This window comes from Martes martes (assembly GCF_963455335.1).
Source record: "Martes martes genome assembly, chromosome: 3".
In the NCBI taxonomy this organism is placed as follows: domain Eukaryota; kingdom Metazoa; phylum Chordata; class Mammalia; order Carnivora; family Mustelidae; genus Martes; species Martes martes.
In genome coordinates, this window is record NC_137890.1 from 52,456,055 (window position 1) to 52,482,599 (window position 26,545).

The window sequence follows — 26,545 nt, forward strand, 5'->3', positions numbered from 1 at the left end:
TAAAAAGGAAAGAAAATGGAAAACAAGGCCCTACAAGTGATGCTTTAAGAAACCATGTTTAGAAGGCCTTAGGGGATCTTGTGTTTAAAATGTTGTATACGATTAAATTGGAGTTTAAAAATTAGGATGACTCCTTTTCTTCTAGATTACTCTTCTAAAATGTATTAGAAAATGTAGACAGTCACCAAGAGATAATCACTCTTTAATTACAATTTTGTTTCAGCAGTTCTTTCTTGTTTTCCATTCACTATCCTCAAAATGTATCTAAAAAGGGCAGGCAGATTTTAATCCTGAGAGACTGAATGATCTAAGAGGTAGCATTCAGGCTGTCTAGATCAAATTCTCATTTTTTTGCATAAGTTCACTGTGAAGCTGGCATGTTGGAATATTTTTATTATTATTTACTTATATTTATATTATTTATGTTTTATGCTAATTTCCTAGACTTGGAAATTGCCATCTTCCAATGATAATGTTGAAGAAGAACCTCTCTGGTGATGTACCTGTACATTTCTAATGGGTTTTCTTTACATATTCTCTTTGAATATTGAAGATTTTAGTTATTAGTCTCAATTTTTTATGGTTACCCTGCTATTGGCTACATATATTTTTAATGGCTAGTTACAGATGTTCAAGTCTTTTCATCACACAAAAAAATTAAATTAGAAACTATAAAATATTCTCATGTCACATCAGACAATTTGTCTTTAGGTTAAACAGACTGATGAGACTCATGGATCTACAGTTTTCCTAATAACAAGAAAAAAAAGTAAATAAATAAATAAAAGGAAGAAGATAGTCCAAAGTGAGGGTGGGGGGTGTGTGTGTGTGTATATGCAAGTGCGTGCACGTGTGTATATACATTTTATATGGATTTACCCATATAAAATCCCTGGTAATTTTTTCTAATTGAGTAATAATAAAATTAATTTTAATATTATAAGTCAAAGAAACATGCTAGAGCTTTTAAAAAATCCAGATAACAACAAAAGAAAATAAATTACACACAATAATGGATAAATGAGTATAATAAGGATTATAGTATTCTCAGAGCAGAAAAATATAAAGCTGATTTGTCTTAAAACTACTATGGAAATTTTCAAAAGTGCATTCCAGCAATAAAAATGTGAAACAGACAAAGATAGATTCCGATGTACCGACTTTTATAAATGACTGTCAATACAATCAACTTCAGTTCTAATGAACTTATGCTTGTTAACTTGCAGATAAGTGGCCAGCTAAGTGTGCGATTTGATACCAAAGATGTGAACTTTGCATGTAATGAAAGCTTTGTTATACTCACTTGCAACAATGCGTCTTCCATCTGCTAGAATCATTTCTCCATTTTCCACTAGAGTTTTTAAAATACAGGTGACATTTGTTGGGGCTTTGTCTGCCTCATCTACTACCAGAACATGACCCAATTTTACTGCTTTAACCTTTAAAGACAGAACATTTATCATAAACAAACAAAATGAAAGCAAATGTTTAAAAATTTTTATCACTCATTGTTTTGGGTTTATAATAGTAGCTAGTTTTATTTAAGTTATGGATGTACTATCACAAAAAAAGTGTGTAGCAGAGCTGGAAACAAAATTTATGAATCTCCACCAAAAGCTTCACCTTGTTACTAAACTGTTAACTCTGCAGTAATCACTTTATTTCCTTTTAGCACCATAATTATTCCTACGTTGGTGATGTCCGCACTTCACACCCCAGAGTAGGGGAGATTTAAAACAAGTATAACAAATACAGAAATTAAAGTGCCTTGGGAGTTAAGAAGACCGAGACATCACAATCAAGAGTGGATATTAGGGGCGCCTCGGTGGCTCAGTGGGTTAAAGCCTCTGCCTTCGGCTCAGGTCATGATCTCAGGGTCCTGGGATCGAGCCCTGCCTCGGGCTCTCTGCTCAGCGGGAAGCCTGCTTCCTCCTCTCTCTCTGCCTGCCTCTCTGCCTACTTGTGATCTCTCTCTGTCAAATAAATAAATAAAATCTTAAAAAAAAAAAAAAAGAGTGGATATTAGACTACTGCATTTGTTAGGGCTCTAAAAGAGTGTAGGATTTTAATAGAGCAGAATGGATGGAGCTATACTTTAAGATGTTCTATCTGGCAGCAATATGCAAATGGACTAAAAGGGGATTACTCTAATAATTTGGTAAAAAAGTGATTTGGGGGACCTGATTTTAGAAAAGGTATGGACATGTGGAAATCAAAAGCATTAAACTGATCTGAAGAGTTTTTTGGAGGTATAAGCTATAGTCCTGGCAACTGATTAGATGGGAAGTAGGGAAAGGAAAAATAGGAAGGAGCCCTGGGTCTTAGGTATCTGATTAAATGGTGACGTTATGAAGAGAAAGAAGGTAGGAAGGGGGAATGTTCAATGAATTTAAATGTAAACCCAAAGCTTATTTTTTTAATAGTAAGAAATTTCTCATAACATAAAATAAACCATACAATAAATTTTTCTCATTATATAGTTTTGGCAAATAATTTTAAGGACATACAGAATGAGAAATAGTTGATTCCCTCTACCACAAATATTTTATTCATATTCTAAAAAAAAAGCTGGTAAGGGTTTTTCTTTCTAATTTTAGGGCAAAAGTAAACCGAATTTAAAAAGAGGAAGAAAATATATAGCTTTCTAACAATAATCCAACTTCAGCCTTCACATCTCTGTTCAGGGAAAGTAGGCCCAACCTGGGGGAATTCAGGAAGGAGATTCTAAAGACTTCAATCACTTCGAAAACCTCTGACCACAGAAGTTCTCATGTTGGCGTATTTGTGCCATTGATACAAAGGCACACAGAGGGACACACCTGGCAGGCCAGCATTTCTTTGGGTCTTATGTGAGAAAGTGAGGAATGGATCTTTCCAGCTACCCAAAACATGGGGCTAATATTTTATTGATTAAAATCTTAAAAAAAAATTCTAGAAGTATTATCTAATTTCAAACTCTACATATTTGAAAAGAGCAAATTTTTTTAAAAAAAATTCTGGAATGATAAAGAAATCATTAGAGGATTTCTATCATTCCCTATATCACTCCAAAGAGGGAACAGAATAAGAAAACATTTTATTTTCTCAATTATCTGTATTTAAATGTCCACTCCCCAAGTGACATATGAATGTTTCCCTGTTAAGACTGAAATCTATCAAAATTTATGGGAGATTCACAAATCGCCCCTCAAAGGCTGAAATACAACTACCATTCAGAAAAATACAGTCGAGAATATTCATAAAGTTGGATTACTAACCAAAGGTGAGTCTTCATACACAATTAGTCCATCTTTAACAGAAGGCTGAAGAGTAAGGGTTTGTACTGTGGTATCCCTAAAGTTAAAACAAACATTTTATAGTTAGTAAGAAAATATACTGACATGAGTAAAAATATAGCACAGGAGGACTTCTTTTTAAGTTTTTGTTCACCATCCTACTTTTCTCAAAATGAATAATAAAAAATGCAATCCCATTCAGCAACACTATTTTGTAGGTGTGACTATAAATTACAAGGGTTTAGGAATCCATTCAGGTTTACAGATTATTCAGGTTCTTTACTTCTCTTTTTCCTTCTAGGAATTTCCCTTGTGACCATTTCACTCCTCAAAATTACCTTCTGAGGGTGAAGAGGAGAGGTTAAAAAGATATATTTGCATTAAAGAAACAATATTTTTATTATTTGAAAAGAATTTTTATGGTGAGTTTGGTGATGACTGGTGAGCTCATGTGGCCAATTAAAAGCAATTCTGTGAATTACACATTCTGGCCCAAATTGCCACCAGTGTGTGCAAAAGCCAGACTGTCTCACCTCAATCCCAGAACCATAGATTTTGGAACATTTCTCCTAGGATTAAAGCAATCCTTTTCGTCTTCTTAAATCTCTTTGCTAGTATATGCCAGACCTTCCTTTAGATCAGGATATTCGAATTATTAATAGTGAGCTACGACTTCCTCACATGATGAGATATGAAGTTCATATCACCTAATAATATTTTTGCCAAAAATATGTACATAAGCTACAGGTGATAGGAAGATCTATACATGTTCAAGGGGACCAATTTTCTATCTTCATCTTCTACATATACTCCATCTTTAAAATAAAAAACTCTATGGCCATCTTGATCATGTCACATGGAGAATTAAATTACTTTAAAAATGTGAATAGCACCTTTCTTTATAAGAATTCAAAGTCGTCTTTTCAAACTATCCTACCACTTATTCAAGTAATGAATGGAGTTACAGTTGTGTTCTTTTGAGTACCTACTATGTGTGAGACTTGGGTTGTGAATCTCAGACCTTAGAGGTATCATGTGCTTCTGAACTTTCTCCCCAAATGCTACCATTTATCACATGCGTATCTCTTAAAAAAACCAATAAATACCATACAACACTCACAAATAAAGCAAACTTGAGACATCATTCTAGCGAGTTTTTGGTTTAGCAAAACAAATTTAATCAAAATCAGTCAACTACCTTGAGAAGCAGTTGTGGGGTACTGGAAAGATGATTTTGGAGTCTGACCAATCAGGACTGAAATTCTAGTTCTTGTCATTTATTAGACATTTGATCTTGGTAAGTAATACAACCCCCACAAGGAGGCTCAATGATGGAACACTGGGAAAGTAGCTGGCACAGTGTATGGAGGACAGAAAGAGTCTATGTCAGCTTTGGCAATTTGTTAATCTCATTCTTGCTTTTGTTGTGACTGAAAGTTCTTGCCTGTCTAACTTCCACCTATCTTCAGGTTTTAGCACAGTTGGTTCTAGGCAATCCCCTCCTTGACCCTTTTTAGTCAGGTTAGGTGACCCTACTCTATGTCCCCTTTGAGCCCTGGATCTTCCTTATTCCACTAACACACTGTATTGTAATTACTTATTTTAATATCTTTCTACACAGACTATAAGACTATAAGACTGTGAACCACATCTATCTGTCCCTCCTCCTGTTCCTAGCATCTAATGGATGTCTGGCTCACGGGATGTATTAATTAGTAAATATACGTTGAATAAATGAATGCATGAACAAAATGACAAAAATGCTAAAAGTTAAAAATCGACACTGTAGCTTATAATATGACATACAGTATGTGGATTTCCAAATTTATTGGATCATGGAACTCCCTCCCCTTTTTAACAGAGAATCTTGAATATAGAGCCTACTTTAGTAAATGTTGGATTAGATTAAGACTGACTCTCCTAGATGTTAGGAATCTTTATTTATAATATTTTATTATTTTATTAATATTATAATAAAATATAACAATATATTAATATATAATATTTTATTATATATTATATATATTTTATTGATTTATAAGTACACATTAGAAAGTACAGTCATATCAAGAAGGACATTTGGGGTTGACTAGTCAAGGGATTACTGGGAATACGGTTTATGTCCATCATGGACTCCAACTAAGTTGAATTTAGACTTACTAAATTACTAAATTATGAGTAACTCTGAGTAACTCCTCCACTAGAGTCCTCATTTACCAGGGCCTGAGCGGGTATATTGGCAACGCAATTATCGGCATTTATAATTTCTAGACTAACCAGCTTCTTTGTGCCTAGCTTGAAAGGCTTCTCCCTCGAATTTGACTAACTGGTGACTGGCTTCTTCAGTGAATTCCCTGGAGATCTGGCCTATTGCCCTTCTTGACCTCTATTCCAAGCTCCCATTCTCAAGATTCTGGGTCATATGGGTCTGATGCCTGTCCCGTGATCTACTGCTTCCTATAGCCCAAGCACTATACTTTACAAAGAAATCCATATTTTTCTTTCATATTGGCTAAAAATAAAATTAAAATGTGTTTGAAATAAATCCTTGAAGATGTTAAGAAAAGTGAAAACATATTGTGACACTTTCTTGGTGCTTATCAACTTTTAGTAGGAATAATATGTATTGTAATGATATCTAGTCATACACTCATTTTCCATATTCCTGGGTCTTATAAGTCTCCTGTAGGACATACTTTATGCTATCTTCTACTAAAAAGTTAATTTTTAGAGTTTTAAACAAATAAGAACACAGTTTAACTAATTTCACTTGAATTTGCTGTTAATATTCTAGCAATACAGAAGGGGGGGGTGAGGACGAGAAAGAGATGTGTTCACAAAGATTTTTATAGCAATATAATGAATTTCTCACCTCATTCGTCACATATTTAATGGGCAACAACATGACACCTTCCAGCACCAAAATGGAAAAAGGAACTCTTATATCATTGTCAGTGGGAAGGAAATTCAAGCTGAATTCCAATTTAAAAAAGGCAAATATAATTGTTCTCTAACACTTGAATTCAGATAGGATACAACTTGCCAAATTAGATTTATCAAAAGACTTCTGTGCTAGAAATAAAAACCATAGTTTGATGGAACATGCACAAATCAGATGATTTCCAAAAGGGACTACAAATGAGAATGAATACAAATGGAAAACATTGCTTTTAGTGGAACACTGTGAGAAAGAGGAATTTATAGGAAAAAAAGTAGTTTTGTTCTATTCTTTTTATTGATCTTCCATCCTATACATCAAAGGAAAAGCAAAGGTTAGTAAAATATGTCAAATAATATGCAATTAGAAAAAATGTTCAGCTTATATGACAGTAAGTTTCACTGGTTACATAAGAGTGGAAAATAACCTACTATCTACTGCAGAGTACTAATATAACAAGAAAAAAGCTTGTTTTTTCAAGGTACCTTACAATATTATAAAGTTCAACTTAATTAAGTGATAAGGTAATCATTACTGTCACAAGTAGCATATGAACTGATTCTTAAAGTCAATATAATGATTGTTTTGCAGAAACATTGACTAAAATCATTGCTCTGTATTTAGGAACATCTTAGATCAAAAGATTTTAGTTCTCCATACAAATAGGCAATAGACCTAAGAAAATATTTTATTTGCTACAATTTTAATTCTATTACGATTTTTTTCCTCTCAAGAACAGCTTTGAAGTAAAAGCTCATAAAAGTTTAAATGATTTCAACAATATTGGGGAGAAGGAAATTTAAAACACACCTAAATCACATTTCCTTAGCCTAAGGTTTAATTGAAATATGGTTTTCTGGTATATAACTGCTATCTGTAATATTGAATTAATTAGACTGTTCAGCTAATTGCTGACATAAATGTTCTCACTTCTCCCTATCCTGCAGACTAAAGCTGTCTATCAATTAAGGCCTGTGTAGATAAAGGGGTTACTCAGAGAATTATGGTGCCAAACTCTATTCTTTTAACTCTTTTTTAAAGAGTTTTTTAAAAAATTAGAGTTATTAATGTTTCGATAGAAATTTAATTTCATTCTTGACGCAATGAAAGTAATTATATAAAGACCAGGTTTTTGTCAAAATAAGGAAAAAGAAAATTGGCTTCTGGAGAACAAGCCCAATCTGTTCTTGGAATGTTGCTTGTAAAGGTACACTAAGCTAATACCTGCTAATTTACAGAGGAGCAAGTGATCTCAAAATAGTGACGTTTATTTTGAAAACGGTATTTTAGTAAATTATGTTTAAATTGGTTACGGTCAGCTTTCTTTTAGGAAAACAACAGTAGTTAAACATAGGACTGAAGGAAGAAAGAAGACACCCTAGAGCTTCAAACAGCTAACAAAAATTATCTCTAACTTTATAGTTCATTAAATAAAATTGGCTATAGGAACAGACTGCTTGTTAATATAAGCCAAACATGAGAAAGGAAAGAGAGAATATGGCACACAGGAGGCACTTAACAAATATGTGTCGAATATTTTTAAAAGAGGGATGATCATGAAAATAGAAATAAAGAGTAATTTTTGCCAAAAATAGATAAGCATAACATCACTGATTGAAAAGTAAATGATGCTGAAAGATATTTTCAAGTGAAAAAGAGTTCATGGCATCATCAAGAATATCATTTCCACAGTCTTATTTTAAATAATCAATGAAATAAAGGTAAGGGACACAAATAGTAATTTTCACCAATAAAACAGAGAGTGGTATTTAGACATAGCTAATGGCAACAAATTTAAGATTTAAACAATGTTTACAAACATTCTGGGCTCTCCTGAATAGCAACACACCATTTCCTACCCTTGCCTATAAAAGGCAAAAACATTTCGTCATGTTGAGAAACTTCCCAAGGCCCTCAAACAGAAATAGCCACTAATATAGCAATCCAGCATACAATACAAAAAAAAAAAGACACAAATTAGCTGTGATAACTGCAGTGTTTGTTAAAAACCAGCACTGGCCTAAATCTGAGTCCTCCAACGTTGGTCAATCACTTAATCTCTCAAAGCCCAGGATTACTCATTTCTACAGAGGGAATTAAAACAGAATATATGAGGAATGTAGTTAGAAAGCAAGGAAGCTCAAAGTGGAGAGAGAAATAGTATTATTGTATGTGATTTGAATGCTTTGAGGGAAAAGTCCTTTTAATAAGATAAGCAAAATATTATTTCTGCCAAAGTGACTGAAAAGACTCCAGCTCTTAAAATAGCTGTTTGGGAGGACAAACAGTTTATTTAGTAGTCAATCACTCATCACTAATGTGTCCAGATGCAAAAAATCCTAACAAACCATAAAAGAAAGGAAGACATTAGGGGGATAATATTTATGGAAGGAAGTCCACTGTGATGCAACACTCGCCCTTCAGGGGTAGATTCTCACTGAGAACAGCAGGTAGAAAACAGCCACAGCAAAGCAGTCATCCAATGGAGGCTAAACATTTCAAAATATGCCTCATTTTCAAAATCTGCTTCCCTCCTCACATCTCCTAGCACTATATTAACACTTCTTTAAAAAGAAATTCCTCCAATACGCAAAGCCATGCTGATAATCAAATCTTTTAACTAAATCTGAAAGTTCTGAGCTGTCCAGCCTTTAAAAATAGATCTACTAAAATGATATACTTAAAGATTGGATCTTCTGTCTCTACTCTGAAAACTAGCTCCCCGACTTGGTAAATTTAAGGAACTCGACATGATCTAATTTCTTTGTGGGAACTTCATTTCCCCTTTTCCAGCAAAAAAAGAAAAACGGTTATACCGGTCCCTTATTTCCCTTTCCCCCTGACATTTAACAATGCATTTTCTAATCTGTTTTTTTTTTTTTAAGGTTTTATTTATTTGACACACAGAGAGAGAGTACAAGTAGGCAGAGCAGCAGGCAGAAGGAGAGGGAGAAGCAGGCTCTCCACTGAGCAGGGAGCCTGATGTGGGGCTCGATCCTAAGACCCTGGGATCATGATGTGAACTGAAGGCAGCCACTTAACAGACTGAGCCACCCAGGCGCCCTATAATATGTTTTTTAAAAAGAACAGAAGAACAAAATGCAGATTCAGCTGCAAAGCTGAGTGAGTGGGCAAAGATACACAGATAAAAATGTGTAAGGCTGGGGAACACAGTGTCCACTGGGTAAATCTTTATCAGAAAATATAGTAATGAGAATTTTTATTTTTTAAAAGCCTCAGTAATTGGGTAATAACATAAAAGTGTGATAGAGACAAAATTTAGTAAGTGCATACCCTTTCATATCAGGATATTACCAAATCCTTCCCTCAGTAAGTATGTATTGAATATTCACTAATGGGCATCACTGTAGATGTTGGAGAAGTATCTGTGAACAAAACAGGTAGAAATTCCTTTCCCCGATGAGCTTAAATTCATAATATATTTAAGTGAACTTAACTCGCCACACTAATAATGTGCCATCTTTGGTACAGTATGAACTAGACCTTGCGTGAGATTAAATATCAAAAGATGTTTTACCAGATATTTTATCATTTACCAGATACTTTCTCATTTTATTCAAAATGAAAATGAAATACCTATTTTATTTATTTATTTATTTAACAGAGAGAGAAACAGTGAGAGAGGGAACACAAGCAGGGAAGCAGCAGAGTAAAAGGGAGAAGCAGGCTTCCTGCAAAGCAGGGAACCCGATGCAGGGCTCGATCCCAGGACCCTGGGATCATGACCTGAGCCAAAGGCAGACGCTTAATAACTGAGTCACCCAGGCGCCCTGAAATACCTAGTTTTGATCTCTTAAGACAAATGAGAAACAGCCTGCTGCTACTGAAGCCCATCAGAAGACTTATGTCTGCCAGCCCTCCATGATACTGGCTCAGCACGTGTCTTCTGTTAATAATACGGAATACATTTTCCATGAAATACTTATTGCCTAAAACTCGCTATGTAAGTTGCATTTTGTATATGTCATAATATTATTCGGTATACTATAATCTTGAATTATCTTATCCTCATTTCTGACTGTCCATCAACTTAAAAAAACTCACAATGCTCAGTGTTAAATTTATCACACTTCAAGTCCTCAGGTCAAGTAGAAAAATAGGACGTAAATAAGCATTGTAGCTGGAGAACTCTTAAAGGAAATCCATGTTTAAGTTTTTTGTAATATACCTACTATTTTATTAAGCTTTTATCAGAGCTTTTTCTTAAAGGAAGATGCTACTGCATCATAAGAAAAACAAGATATATCACATCTATTTATTTATTTATTTATAAGCTATTTGCTTTTATTTTTTTTTTATTATGTTCAATTAGCCAACATACAGTACATCATTTGTTTTTGATGTGTGTGGAGATGAGCACTGGGTGTTATAAGCTATATTATATATATATACTGGGTGTATAAGCTATATTGCTTTTATTTATTTTATTTTATTTTTATTTTTATTTTTTTTAAAGATTTTATTTATTTATTTGATAGAGATTGCAACTAGTCAGAGAGGCAGGCAGGGAGAGAGAGGAGGAAGCAGGCTCCCCGCTGAGCAGAGAGCCCGATGCGGGGCTCAATCCCAGGACCCTGAGACCATGACCTGAGCCGAAGGCAGAGGCTTTAATCTACTGAGCCACCCAGGTGCCCCGCTATATTGCTTTTAGAAGCAAAAGTTAAAGAGTTCATTTCAGTCTCAGCCATTTTCCAGTGCCATTTTATTTTATTTTTTATTATTATGTTCAGCAAGCCAACCTATAGTACTTATTTTATTTTTTTAAGATTTTATTTATTTATTTGAGAGAGAGAGAGGGTGCACACATGCAAGTGGGGAGAGAGGCAGAGGGAGAAGCAGACTTCCAGCTGAGTAGGGAGCCTGATGCAGAGCTCGATCCCAGGACCCTGAGGTCATGACCTGAGCCCAAGACAGAGGCTTAACTCACTGAGCCACCCAGACACTCCCATTTTATTATTAATTTTTAAAGATTTACTTATTGATTATTTGAGAGGGAGAGAGAGAGAGGGCACAAATGGGAGGGGTAGAGGGAGAAGGAGAATCCCAAGCAGACTCCATGCTGAGCGTGGAGCTCGACACGGGGCTGCATGTCATGACCTGAGATCATGACCTGAGCCAAAACCCAGAGTCAGATGCTTAACGGACCGCACCCCCCAGGAGCGCCTCTAGTGTCATTTTAATGGCAGAGAAGGAACACATACCTCCAAGGACTTAGAGGTCAGAGGATGGGAGCAGAGCTCTAAGGACATTTCTTTGTCATCTTGAGTTTTATCTTAAAATTTGATGGGGATTTTGAAGGCTATTCCATAACATACCCAGTTGTTTCAATACAAAGACAGTTCAGTCACCATTAAAGAAGCGGCCACGAGGAGCTGAGCCAATACCTGGGCTGAGCTGAAGAGAGCTGACACGGCAGAGCCAGGCCAGCCTCTGGCCACCTTTGCTCTCCTGGCTGCTATCTTATTTCTTGAGTCCAAATTAAGTAAATGAGAGGTTATAAGTGGCCATCATGTTTCCACTGTTTTATGAACTCTTCAGGCTAATCACCGTGGAGGGCCTCCAGAATGATACCACAAAGGCTGTCACAGCGCTCTCTGACTCGTGCTGGTGGGCATCCCATTAGCTCACCTTTTTCAGATATCAAGCAGCCTATGTCCTGTTGGGACTTGAAAAGTTCTCTCACCTGCTAGGTGATCTCTTCTACTTTTACAGGATGAATAGGAGGGTGTGGTTCATTTGTCCTGTTCTCTCATTTGAGTTTAGGGATTACTGGTGTTTATTTAAGGTTGTTAGTCAGGAGAGCTCTAAAACCACACCAAAAAAGGAAAAGAGTACTGAGTATTCTTTAGTAAAGAGTACTGAGTACTTTTAGTAAAGTGTACTAAGGTGAAACTTACAAAAATAAAAGGGGTGTTTATAAGAGGCAAAAGATTAGACAGACTACTATCCATCAGTGCTACTCAAATGTCAGCTTCTCAGTGAGGCCTTCCCTGGTCAGCTTATTAAAAACTGTAAGCCCTCGTCCAGCTCCCTCCTCTGCTTTATTTGTCCCCACGGCACTTACCACCTGATGTACTATGCATTTTAATTATCTTGTTCTCACTCTCTCTGTGCCTCTCTCTTTCATGAGCAACTAGAATATAAACATAAAGGCTGGGGTTCGTAACTCTTTTGTTCCTGACGTAATCACTCAAGCTAGAGAAGTGACCAGGATATAACAGATATTCCATAATGTTTGTTGAAATGTATGCCTTCCACTCAACTATTTCAGTCACACATTCTAAGGCTGTAATGAATTATTCGGAGTTTCTTAAGCACTGTGCAAATTGTGTATATTTTTTCTGATAAGTTTCTCTTCCCTTCTCCTCACTTTGCCTGGCAAACTATTCAGGCCATCTCCTAAAGGCTCAGTCCAAATGTTGTCTCCTCTTTGAAGCATTACTTGTTTCTCACTTCTATCCTCCTGGTTGAACTAACTGATAGAAAGTACTTTACACTGAAGAACTTTTTAGTTGCTCATATGCCTTTCCTTGACTGTGAGGACAAAGCATACCATCTATACACAGGGGGGTATCATCTATATATTTAGTGCCTGTCACTGTGCCTCATACCTTCTAGGCATGCAATAAATGTTTGCTCAAAGAATGAATGAATGCATGAGTATATTAAACAAGTATGATGTACTTCCAACACGGAAGGCAGATTATTAGGTATGATGGATTCTAAAAGATCAGAGATGCTGTTCTCAAGAAGCACACAGGACAGAGAGGTATAAAACAAATATAATTCATGTCAGAGCATGAAAAAGGCAACAACAGAAATTAAAACAAAGTTCAGTGGGAACAGAGGAAAAGGCAATTAATTCTGACTAAAGAGAACAGAGTCTTTTTTTTCTTTTTTTAAAGATTTTTATTTATTTATTTGACAGACAGAGACACAGCAAGAGAAGAAATAAAAGCAGGGGGAATGGGAGAGGGAGAAGCAGGCTTCCTACTGAGCAGGGAGCCCGATATGGGGCTCGATCCCAGGACCCTGGGGATCATGACCTGAGTTGAAGGCAGATGCTTAATGACTAAGCCACTCAGGTGCCCTGAGAACAGAGTCTTGAAGGTTAAATATTATTTTAACTGGCAGGGATAGGGAGAAAATGCTTCCAGGCAGAGAACAGACAAACATGTAGAAGTTCAGTGATACAAGAGAAATTTGGGGGAACACTGTCTAGAATATAGTTGCATGGAGGGGAGTAGAGCTGGCCAGGTGAGGTGAGCCAGAGTGTTCAGTTTTCTTAAATGTCATGCTCAAGGTTTGATTTTCATCTCATGGAAATGAAGGACCAATCACCTGTTTATTTCAGAGAGAGGACTCTAACTGGATGTCTCAAAGATGGATGGGAAGGAGGAGACATTGCATTTATTCATTTGTTTAACAAATATTTATCAAACATCCACCACGTTGTCCAGACATTATGCTTGAAGGAGGCAGTTCAAAGACACATCCTTGCCCTTAGGGAGACCTCTATGATCAGCAGGGGAGACGGAGGTGGGAACACGGAAATGTGATAATAAATGACATGCACAATAGCAAAGACTGTTCTAGGTCAGTGGCTCTAAATATACTATCAGTGAAAGTTTTTTCTGATAAGATACATTCTAAAATATATAAAAACAGAAACAAAATCTGAGCTAAGATGAAAAACAATACCTTAAAAATGCTTTTAGATTCTATTTATTAATAATACAAAAAACCTGTTCTCTTTAAAAATTAAAGAAGGATATTGCACAGCAAAGGAAACAGTTAACAAAACCAAAAGGCAACGGAGAGAATGGGAGAAGATATTTGCAAATGACATATCAGATAAAGGGCTTGTATCCAAAATCTATAAAGAGCTTATCAAACTCAATACCCAAAGAACAAATAACCCAGTCAAGAAATGGGCAGAGGACATGAACAGACATTTCTGCAAAGAAGACATCCAGATGGCCAACAGACACATGAAAAAATGCTCCACATCACTCGGCATCAGGGAAATACAAATCAAAACCACAATGAGATACCACCTCACACCAGTCAGAATGGCTAAAATTAACAAGTCAGGAAATGACAGATGCTGGCGAGGATCAGAGAAAGGGGAACCCTCTTACACTGTTGGTGGGAATGCAAGCTGGTGCAACCACTCTGGAAAACAGCATGGAGGTTCCTCAAAAAGTTGAAAATAGAGCTACCCTATGACCCAGCAATTGCACTACTGGGTATTTACCCTAAAGATACAAACGTAGTGATCCGAAGGGGCACGTGCACCTGAATGTTTATAGCAGCAATGTCCACAATAGCCAAACTATGGAAAGAACCTAGATGAATGGATTCATTCATTCATTCCTCATTCATTCATTCATCCGTTCATCTAGAACCTAGATGAACGGATGAATGGATAAGGAAGATGTGGTATATATATACAATGGAATACTATGCAGCCATCAAATGAAATGAAATCTTGCCATTTGCGACGATGTGGATGGAACTAGAGGGTATTATGCTTAGTGAAGTAAGTCAGTCGGAGAAAGACAACTATCATATGATCTCCCTGATATGAGGAAGTGGAGATGAAACGTGGGGGGTCTGGGGGGTAGGAAAAGAATAAATGAAACAAGATGGGATCGGGAGGCAGACAAACCATAAGAGACTCTTAATCTCACAAAACAAACTGAGGGTTGCTGGTGGGAGGTGGGTAGGGAGAGGGTGGTTGGGTTATGGACATTGGGGAGGGTATGTGCTATGATGAGTGCTGTGAAGTGTGTAAACCTGGCGATTCACAGACCTGTACCCCTGGGGCTAATAATACATTATATGTTAATAAAAAATATATTAATAAAAAAATTAAAGAAGGATATTTTCCAGGAGAACAAGGTGACTGATATACTTTAGTATTTGTGTGATATAAAGGTCTAGTCCTAAATTCAGTTCATTTTGAGACCTGTTAATGGCTACTGTAGCTGAAAAAGCACTCACAAAGACATGGAGATCTGAATAGAAGGGCAACATTGACTGTACTCCCTATAGCACAACATGCATCTTTCATTCTCATTTATCAGACATATAAACAATTTTGTTACAATCAAGCTTGGGAATTTCCATCTCTCCTGATGTCTATCAATGGCTCTGCAAACTAATCAATACCACATTTTATATTTTGAACAAATGGGTTCAAAACTCATGGCAACTCTTCATTTGTAAGATTTTTAAACATGTCAGGAAATTTTATTTCAAATTGTTCTAGTGTATAGATGAGACACTTGGGGAATATATGATCTATTTCTACATTTCCCGCCTTCTGATACCACATGTGTGGGATTTCCATACCCAACAATTCTCTAAATTCTCTGCAGACACCAACTGGGTGTCTACAGGGTAATTCAATTCTGCCACTAATTATGGGGTGGAGTTAGCACAGACCCCACTGGTCCGGGGCTCAGTTTTGCGAGACTGCCCCCACTTCAGATGGCAAGTCCCAGGCCTCCTATACTTTGTAAAGAACAGCTCTAAGTCAGGGGTTTCCAGGCAAGTCCCAGGCCTCCTATACTTTGTATAGAACAGCTCTAAGTCAGGGGTTTCCAGGACCCACTTTTCAGGTTCCATAATTTGCTAGAATAGCTCACAGAACTTAGGAAGGCACTGTACTTACTACTCCTGATTTATTACAAAGGACACAACTTAGGAATAGACAAATGGAAGAGATATATAAGGCAAGTTATGGAGGGAAAGGGGAATGTGCATAGAGGTTCCATGCCCTCTTTAGGCATACCGCCTTCCCCAACATGTCAGTGTGTTCACTAACCCAGAAGCTTGCCAAACTCCACTGCTCAGGATTTTTATAGGGGTTCCATTAAGTAGACATGATTGATTAAATCATTGGCCATAGGTAACGAACTTAATCTGCAGTGCCCCTCTTCTCCTCTCCCAGAGGTAGGGGGGCTGGAACTGAAAGTTCCAACCCTCTAATCAATAGGCTTGGTTCCTCTGGCAACCAGCCACCCAGCTGGAAGCTATCCAGGAGCCTAAGAGTTACCTTCTTTGCATACAAAAAGACACAGTCTCACTCCAGAGATTACAAGGGTCTTAAAACTGGGGAAGAAGATCAATGTTATAAAAGAAAGATACTCTTATTACTCAGGAACTTACAGGGTTTTAGAAGCTCCTACGCCAGGAATGGGAATGAAGACCAAACATATTTCTTACTCTATTACAGTATCACAGGGTGAAATACATTATTTTCAGCAATAAAAAAGTCTAACCATTGAAACAGTTATAAACACCTGATTTAAAAATGCTCTCTGAAGTTTTTTTGTTTTTATTTTGCTTTGAGAGAGAGAGGAAGCAGGGGAAGGAGAGGCAGAGAGAGAATCCCAAGAAAGCTTCACACTTAGCCCACAGCTCAAAGTGGGGCTTGATTTCATGACCCTGGGTACAGGACCTGAGCTGAAATCAAGAGTCAGACACTTAACCAACTGAGCCACCCAGATGCCCCGAAGATATTTTTTAAGTAGTTATTTCCTACTTTACTGCTAAAGCATGACTTTTACCCTTAAGGATCAAATTAAATGTTTTTTTAATTTTTAAAATATTTGTTATGGGGCATCTCTCTGACAGTCTTTGAACACACATCAACACATTGTGACCTCCTGACATTGTAGAAGACAAATGAGTAGTTCTGACAGATCTTTTAAATACTTCACAATAAGACTGCAGGTGAGACTGCAGTGTAAAAAATTTGCATGGTTAGTTTCTATCTCCTTACAAAACATTGAAATAATTCTGGCTTTATTTTAAAAGTCTTGGTTTTATATGCAGTATCAAAGTGGAGACATCCTGTAGCACTTTGTGCAAATCTACTTTCAACCTCTTTGTAGCCATCTTTGTTCAGAAACATTATGAAGAGAACACTACTCATGTGTGATGTCCTCTATAACCTTACTCCAGAGACTTTTCTCTTTTCAATCAGATCAGATGTACTATCTGATGGTTTTACTTACATAATTTTCGGCCAATTTTGTTTATATATCAGTACTCTTTTCAAACCAGTTATTTTTCAAGCATCTTTTAAACCACTGTCCATTCTGCAAGGGCCAGCTTAGTTAAAATTAGGTAAGTAAGACTTCTCCAGGCAGAGTTGATGAGAAAGGGCATTCCAGGCTGTTAAGAGCTGCATGTGGCAAGTTATGGAGTCATGAATATGTATGTGATACTTGGGAATCATAAGCAGTTCATATGGCTTACGTGTAAGTATGTGGGAGAGGAAGGGTGGAAGACCAGTGAAGAAGCAGATGGGGCTCAAACTGAGGAGTATGGACTGGGTGCTGTTGGCAGTGGGAGTCATCAGAGGGTTCTAAGTAAGACAGTAAGTGATCAAATTTATTAGTTGGAACAACATGAAACATGAGAAAGATAGACTGGAGGCTGAGTTCTTAGCCAGGCGACTACTCTGATAATCTAGGCAAAAGATGAGGAATAGAATTATGGCCCAGAGGAGAAGGGAGGGAGATACTAATCTAATAGAAGGGTGGAATTGAAAGGACTTGGTTACAACTCCGGAGTGCTGGAAAAGAAACTAATGCAATAATTCAGGTACTACCAGTGACCTTGGAAAAGGAAAAGAGGATGATTTTACCAATCACCAATCACGTAATTAACACTGCTTTACTGACACTTGCCATGAACCAGGTAGAAAGGGAGCGGGAGGACACTGACAAAAGAAATTTGGTATGAAAAGATGGGTATTTTAGATTTGAAATGCCCCAGAGATACCTATGTTGGTATTTTAAAAAGAAGAATGCAGATACAAAGCCAAGAAAAGAAGGGGCAGAAGATGTGGCACTCACCTATATATGGATAGAAGATAACACAGAATTATAGAGAGAAGATTTAATTTTAACTGGCTCCCTACCACATGCCAGGCGCTGTCCTAGTTACATGTGACATATGTCATTTAATCCTTATAATAACTCCCTAATAAAATTTGGCCTCAAAGAGGTTACCCAAACTCATGCTTTCTTTTAAAAATGTGAGGCTTCCAGGACGCCTGGGTGGTGCAGTCAGTTGAGTATCCGATTCTTGGTTTTGGCTAAGATTGTGATCTCATGGTTGTGAGATCAAGCCCTGAATTGGGCTCCATGGTCAGTGTGGAGTCTGCTTCAGATTCTCTTTCTCTCTCCAGCTACCCCTCCTATTCATGCTCTCTCTTTCAAATAAGTATTTCTTTTTTAAATGTGAGGCTTCCATTTTCTTTTAGCTCAGTTTTATAATAAATGGTTTTATAATAAACCATTTATAGTAAATGGTTTATGATTTTTGACAGCGCATTCCTGAAAACCGTATCTTAAAACATATTAATAGGGTTGACTGCAGCATTATTGCCATCTAACCAGTTATGATTAGAAACCAGTAAAAAGTATTAGTAACACTGTTTAAGTAAGGCACAAGCAGAATTAGAGTCCTTGGTGGAAAAATGATAGTCAATTGCATACAACTGTCACTGAGAGTTGGTTAAAAAACCCTCACATTCAGAATGTGTGTGTGCATATAATATAAAGGACACCTTTGTTGGTACAGTGTGCAAGACTCATAGTCCTATCCCTTGCTTTATTCAGTTTCACTTGGCTGCAGGCTCACCCTGCTCTGTTCCTGATTTCCCATTCTAATCAGGGAATGAGATACATGACTCACTGGTGTTGCTCAAAGAGGTTATACATCTCATATCCGGGGATTTTTAACAAGTCGCGTATACTTCTGCCTCTGTGTCCCCCAATTTCTGATTATCACACCAATACTCCCCATAGTACCCTAATTCCCTCTAATCCTATTCCCCTGGGTCAGACCCTAGCTAGGCCCAGTACCTTGGGCGGTTTGCTGGAGTCTTATTTCAACCTATCACTAGCCTAAGTTCTCACCACCCTCTCTCTAGTTACTGTCACCTGTAATCTTTTATGGATGCATCTTGCATTGGGCCAATTTATCCATGGAGTCTCCAGAACACACAAAGCTACTGAAATGCTAGTCTGTCTTGCTGCAAATCCCACCACAATTATGAAGATGGTCATTGCTGGCAAATGTATCCATTTTATCCTTATCACATTAGCCTTTAAAACATTTTCACATAATTTCCATTCTAGCATCAATACTTCTGTTTGTTGTATTATTTATTTATTGCATATTTCCTCTTCACCACCAGAAACAAAGCTTCATGACAGCAATGACCTTGTCTGTCTTGTTCACTGCTATATTTTTCAAGGCCTAGAACAATGCTCGGGACTGCACTGTCCCTCCATAAAGGTTTCTTGTAGTATACGGTGTCGGTGCCCTCCACAGATTTCCTTTACCACCAAATGCACCTAGCCCCCCGCTACTGCAGCAATAATTTCTGAAAGCTCATAGCTGTACCCTTCTCCAAAGAACTGCCCTCCACCAGTGGGGAGCTACTGTGCCCGGAAATGCCTGGGAGGTCACAGGTTCCCCTTATTCTCTCCTGGGTGAGGGGGAAGCCCATAACCAAAGACTTACTGATACGGGGGCAAAAAGTACTGATACGGGGGCAAAAAAGGCTGACCCTCTTGCTTCCAGATGGATAACTGGGTAGTGTCATTCATGCTCCAGAGCTCTGTGTGAGGAGGCTGAGGTCAGAATTCAACTAAAACCATTTCTTTTCCACAGCTGCATCCTAACTCCTTCGCTTCTCTGCAAGTTTTACCTCAAGGCACTCCCTCTAAAATTACTTACACAAACACTTCCATCTTAGGCTCTGCTTCTAGATATTTGTTGACTGACTGACTGAATGAATGACGTAAAAAGTAGAAACAATTCTTAGATTTTTTAGCAATGTCCTGAATTCTTCCTGTACAAAATATTACAGACACACTGCAGTTACCAGAAAATACTTAACGGAGTTGTGAACTGAGCAATCCTATTAAGACACAAATGTACTTAATTAATCTAAGCACCTCATGCCATCCCTGTCTGCTCTTGTCACTGCTGCCAGGATCTGAAGAGTCTGGCCGACAGCAGTATCTGCCTCACTTATAAGGAGCAGCACCTAATAAAGCATTTTAGATTTTAATAAATAGAAAGACTTCTGAGAAGTAGAGGGCACTGGCCCAAGATACTTCTTCAGTCTCTCTGCTTACCTAAGGGTGTTGTGAGAAAGCGGCCACTCAAGCTTACTGGAGAGGCCGAGAGAGAGAAAAGAGCAGGTATGTGGTTAAGATGTGATGTTAAGTCTGTTCAAATAATCTGATATGGAAACAACTGTAAACTTGAGTTTGTCTTTATTTTTGTTACAACTAAGGACTGAAATCTTTTTTAATCATTCCCCCATTAGAGTAACCCTAATTTTATAATGGGAGTCAGTGTGAGAAAATAATTCTCTTAGCAAAAATGTGTTTTACAAGTTAAAAAAATACCCACAAAGGATTGGAAGGTTATAAATTAAATTGACATTAGTGACTGACTTGAAGAGGGAGAGATGAGATTGGGGTGGTGGTTGAAGGGGGCTTGAGCTATAATTATAGCATTTTATTTCTGTAAAAGGAAGAGCAGAATCCAATTTGAGAAAAATATTAACAGTTGTTAAATCTCAGTGATAAATCTAGGTAGGTGTTATATAGTTCTATTTACATTTTCTGGATTTTTTAAAGTTTTTCTCAATCTAAAAAAGTACGTAACACTTGACAGGAATGTGGCTATTCTCTAGGGGCAAGGGATATAGCAAAATTAAAACAAAATGCACCGGGGATCGGTGGTTCTCAAGCTTGTTTAGCTTGTGACTTAGGAAATAAAAATGAAAGATCTTCCTTGTTTCCAGTCTTCTCTTCTGAAACAGCCTGCAGCATGCTAATGGCTGGGATTTCTAGATTCAGGGGTCTGTGTGCAACTCTGACTGAGCAACCTCTCTAACCCTCAGCCTGTGGCTGGAGCACCGAGAGAGCTGACGCGGCATCGGCCTGTGGGGGACATCGCATACAAGGCCACAGGAATTCATTCAATTTATGTTCTTATGAATTCCCAGGGTGACAGTTGATGAGCTACCTCAGGGGAGGCAAAATAAGTTGGATAACCAGGAAAACTGGTCAAGAAAACAGAAAATGAAATTTTATAAGATGTTACTATTGAAAAAATGGAAAAATATGCAATAACTGGCCAAAGGAAAGACCCTGTGGTCAAGTTGAGCAAGGATTAGAAATATCATGCTAGAATTAAAAAAAAAATTAAGCTATTATCCATGGACTGAAGTCTAGAAAGTAAAACCTACTTGACTGACAATCTTACCACATGGCTGGTACTTTAGTGAGTAATTGACTCAAGTTTTGTTTTGTTTTTTTAAGATTTATTTTTTATTATTTTTAAAAAAGATTTTATTTATTTATTTGACAGACAGAGGTCACAAGTAGGCAGAAAGGCAGGAAGGGAAGCAGGCCTCCTACTGAGCAGAGAGCCCGATGCAGGGCTCCATCCCAGGACCCTGAGATCAGGACCTGAGCTGAAGGCAGAGGCTTAACCCACTGAGCCACTCAGGCACCCCTAAAGATTTATTTATTTTAGTGTGAGAGACAGAGAGAGAGAGAGAGAGAGAGAAAATTCAGGGACAGAGGGAGAGAGAGTCTTACGCAGACTCTGTACCGAGTGCAGAGCCTGACACGGGGCTAGATCTCACAACCCCAAGATCATGACCTGAGCCAAAACCAAGAGTCAGACACTTAACTGACTGTGCCACCCAGATGCCCCATGAATTGACTGAAGTTCTAGCATCACGGAAATACTATTCAATCAACACAACAAAGTCAAGAAGCAACATGGTGCAGTGGTTAGAGCACAGAGCTGATGCCAGGTCATAAGAAGCCCGTTCTGTAACCTCAGCCAAGTTATTTAACTTCTGTGCCTCAGTGTCCTCATCTGCAAAACAGAGAGGGGGAACCATACTGATCTCAGAGAATAGTAGCAACAATGAGTTACAATTTGAAAACAGCTTAGAACAGTGCCCAGTTCAGAGCAGCGGCTGTGTACATGTTTGTTAAAGAAACAAAAATAATATAGAAATTTAAGTGGATTTGAAGATCATCCAGAAAGGAGTAAAAAATTATTACAAACCTGGACATCTATGTGGAAAGGTTGGAGGGACTGGCATAATTCCTTTAGTGAAAAAGAGGCAGTAGAAGACATTCTTAGTGGGAAAACTACTGTCCAATGGCTGATAAAATTGGTTCTAAAATACCTTTTTCAAGTTCAGAGTGGGTAAGATGAGCCAGGAGTATCTCAGAGGTTTTGCAGAGCAGCTGACATGTGGCGTGTCTCCAGTCCTCTAATGCTCTTATCAGTGCTAAGAATGTCCTGATGGCTCAATACTAGTATTTTTCTGTGAGACTTAGAAAAGCTCTCAGTTTTTCTATTTTCTGTCAATACATCTATTTTCCCTCTGGGACTTTGTGAATTTCTAAATTTAGACTGTCACATTCAGTTTTCTTCAGCCTGAGGACAGTCTTGTATGTTGAATTATGCTGTGCCCGCATCTTCCTCTTGGCAACAACCCTTGCCTCTATGCACATACAGCCCACGTTATACCAAGCTGCCTCTCATGTCCTGGTTTTTAGATTGTACGTTTTCAATAACCATAATGCCCTGTTCTCTGTTCTGTACTTAGAAAACTCCTGCTGATCCCTTAACACTCTGTCTGAGTACCACCTTCTTCAGACACCTTCACCATATCACATGCGTATACTCAGAGCTGGGCACCTCTCCCCAACGTTCCCACAGAAGCTGCACATGCTTCTTTCCTAGCTCAGATCCAGTGTCGTACTGTAATGTTGTAGTCTCACCCACTGACAAGCATGCAAGCTCCTCCAGGTCAAGATCGATATCATCATCTATACAACATCAGTGCCTTAAAAGCCACTGACAAACAAGAAGAATTCAGTAAGTACAAATTAGATAAATGAATTAATACATTTTGAATAAACCAGACTCTTGCCCTCAAAAAGTGTCCGATTTAGATGGGGAGGCATGGCTGGGGAAAGTGGAGGGGATGCAAATGAGATGGAGAAATTAAATATAATGCAAATCCGAGTGAGAAAAGAAAGTGGGTTATGTGGCAAGAAACTAATGTTTATTAGTTTGCCTAAATACTTAAGTGCCCAAATTATGTCAGACACTGATTGGTCCTTTCCACATAGTCTCTCATTTAATTTTTACAAGCAGCCTGGCAGATATTATTATTTCAATTTGATAAGTAAGGACTCAAGAAGTTCAAAGTCATGAAAAAGTTAATGGCACAGACAGGACCTGATCTCGAAAACTCTTATTCTTTCTTTCACAATGGTACAAATTTAGTTCTGTGCAGTTTCAGAGGATGGAAAAGTTACATTCATAATGACAAATCAGAAAAGGTTCCATGTAGAGGTAAAAACGAACCAAATCTTGAAAGATTAGAAGAGAAACAGAGTATATTTTAGATGGAGGAATAAAGACAGGCATGGATACAAGCTCAAAACTTGTGAGTAGGAAACTGAATGGTCCAGTCTGGAATAAGCTGAGCAGACATGAAGGAAATCCCACTAAAGAAAAAGTCTGGACTGTATAGGGAACCTGGAAAGTCTATATTCACAACGGGCATCACTATTAGAAAAATAATCAACCAAGAGCATATGGGTCATGCTAATGACTGATATGTGCTGTCATCTTCATATATGAAGGGAAGCAAATGAAAAAGAACCCTGGTAAATTAAATATTTAAAAGCCCTATGATAGTTCTTAATATAGAATTGTACTTTTAGAGGAAATACAGCTAGAGAAGGTGACATATCAAGTGTCCTCTTATTTGTCAAAGTAACATAACATTGTGGAAAAACAAATAAAAAGACATACTTCACAAATATGAGACATGGACTCTCTTCTGTTTGTAATACATACCATAAAAGTAATCATATCCATTAATCTTTTAAATTAAATCATATACAGGACAATATCTTGATTTTAATTAAAGAATGAATTAAGTTGCCCAGCTTGCTCATTTTTATGAGACTGATCATTCAAATATAAGATGGTAATACTTAAAAAATACACTGGTTTTATGTTTTATTCATGTATGTCTGGTGATGGTTTTACTTATCAAGAGAATGTGCTGAGTGGCCCATAACTAATTTTGTTGGAATGACATCTATAAACTAAACTGAATGTGACTGATTATTTAGATGGTGACATCACAAATCCATGAAAAGGAATCTAAAATAAACAAAGTAAAGATGTTAAGTAGGTCACCCATAGATCAGAGAAGTCCAGAACATTTTTCTGGACTGCTGTTTTTAGGTCCTTTAAAACATGTTTTTCTTAAAGGAATTTTATGACCTTAAATTTTATGGCAAATATAGCCCTAAAGTTGAATATAAGGAAAAACTCCCCACATTGAAATGAAATTTAATTAATGAAAATCCTTTAATATTTTGTATTTTAAATAGAAACAGAGAATTTTTACTTCCAACTTCATATAATATATTAAATATCAAATATTGCCAAACAGAGATACCTGGGTCTGTGTTAAAATGAGTAGGTATTTTATTTGTAATAAATCATCAACCACATATGTAGCAATGGGTGCTATAAACAAAAATAATACAAATATTGGGCTCTGAAGTTTATTATACTATGAATTTAGAAAGTTTTTTTCATAGATAACATATCTGTATAGTTGTGTGGGCAATGTCAAAATTACCACAGAACATAAATAAACAGCCCATAATTCTTTACTATTTATGGATCATTTGTTACCTTAAGACAAAAGGCTGGTATAAAAGATACTGTAGGCAGAAAGTATGGTGTGGTATCTCTAATCTTTTAAACTATTAAAGCACCTTGAATACCATCTTCTTCTTGCCTAAAGATATTAGAATATAGAGCTAAAAGATACTAGAAATGACCTTGTCTACCTTTCTTAATCAGAGATGAAAGAACTGAGACCCAAAGGGAAACCCAAAGATACATAAATTAAAAAGTGAAACAATTATATAAGCATTCCTATAAAAAAGTTTAAAAAAGAAAAGCACATTAAGCCCAAAGAGAATAAAAGAAAGGGTATAATAAGATAAAATCAGAAATTATTGAATAAAAGCCAAAAGGTGGTTGTTTGAACACAGCAATAATGTTGATAACCTCTTGGCAAAACTGATCAAGAATAAAAGAGAGAGAAGACAAATAACCAATACCAGGAATAAAAATGAAGATACCATTACTGAGCCTAAGGACAGTAAAATATCATATGATATTATAAACAACTTTAAACCAACAATTAGAAAAACAATTCCTAGAAAAATAAGACATCAAAACTTCTTATAACTATTAAAGATGATGAATTATAAGCAAAAGGCCTGTTTACAATCAGTGTGACAGTGACATACACCCAGGAATAATTACTAAGTACCTGTTTTATTTCTTTGCCTCCTTTTTTTTCTGATTGTGCTCCATAATTTACAATCAGAATTGACTGATGCAATTCAGCCTTATACATCTTTCTTTAAAAATATTTTGGTGTTCAATATATACAAATGGAAAAACTACCCCATCATAAAAAGGGACTCTCACATAAAGTGACTACTTTCTTTCGGGGGCATAAATGTGTGAGCTAATTTCAACCTCTGATGTCATCTTTAAGAGAAGTTGGTTTTTTGCTTGACTATTTTAAAATCTAAAATTTAAATTCATTTGTTTTTGCTCCAAGTTAACATTACATGCTTAAAGTGGCATCAGAATACATACTATTTAAAAGTTTCAAGTAATTACGTATTTTTAACGGCACCACTGCATGGTAGAAACTAAACACATGCAACCAAAATAAAATACCTCAAATTCTCCTAAGAATGAACAACTGAAATGCTCACTGTATCATACTTAAAATGTAAAATATGGATCTTTCCATGTGCCTTTTGGCTCAAAAACTAGAACTGTGATGTTATCAACAAAAGTTACTCAGGTGAGGGGCACCTGGGTGGCTCACTGGGTTAAAGCCTCTGCCTTCAGCTGAGGTCATGATCCCAGGGTCCTGGGATCGAGCCCCACATCAGGCTCTCTACTTGGTGGGGAGCCTGCTTCCCCCTCTTTCTCTGCCTGCCTCTCTGCTTACTAGTGATCTCTAACTGTGTCAAATAAATAAATAAAAATCTTAAAAAAAAAAAAAAAAGTTACTTGGGTGAGAAATAACAAATGAGTCAAACTTCATGATTCTTTCATTATTTTCCTCAAACTTTGTCCATAAGGTAGAAAAACTGGTTTTAAAGCTTAAAGG

The 26,545-nt window shown here is 37.0% G+C and overlaps 1 protein-coding gene across 2 annotated transcripts in view; it reads right to left on the reverse strand.

The window, feature by feature from the left end:
- The window catches only part of VWA8 (von Willebrand factor A domain containing 8), a 330,448-nt gene that overhangs the window by 130,480 nt on the left and 173,423 nt on the right, over positions 1-26,545 (reverse strand). For both annotated transcript variants that reach the window (XM_080798346.1, XM_080798347.1), the window contains exons 22-23: positions 3,258-3,333; positions 1,304-1,439 (exon numbers count right to left, since the gene is read on the reverse strand). In XM_080798346.1, the coding sequence (XP_080654472.1) occupies positions 1,304-1,439; positions 3,258-3,333 (212 nt within the window). The remainder of the gene's footprint in view (positions 1-1,303; positions 1,440-3,257; positions 3,334-26,545) is intronic.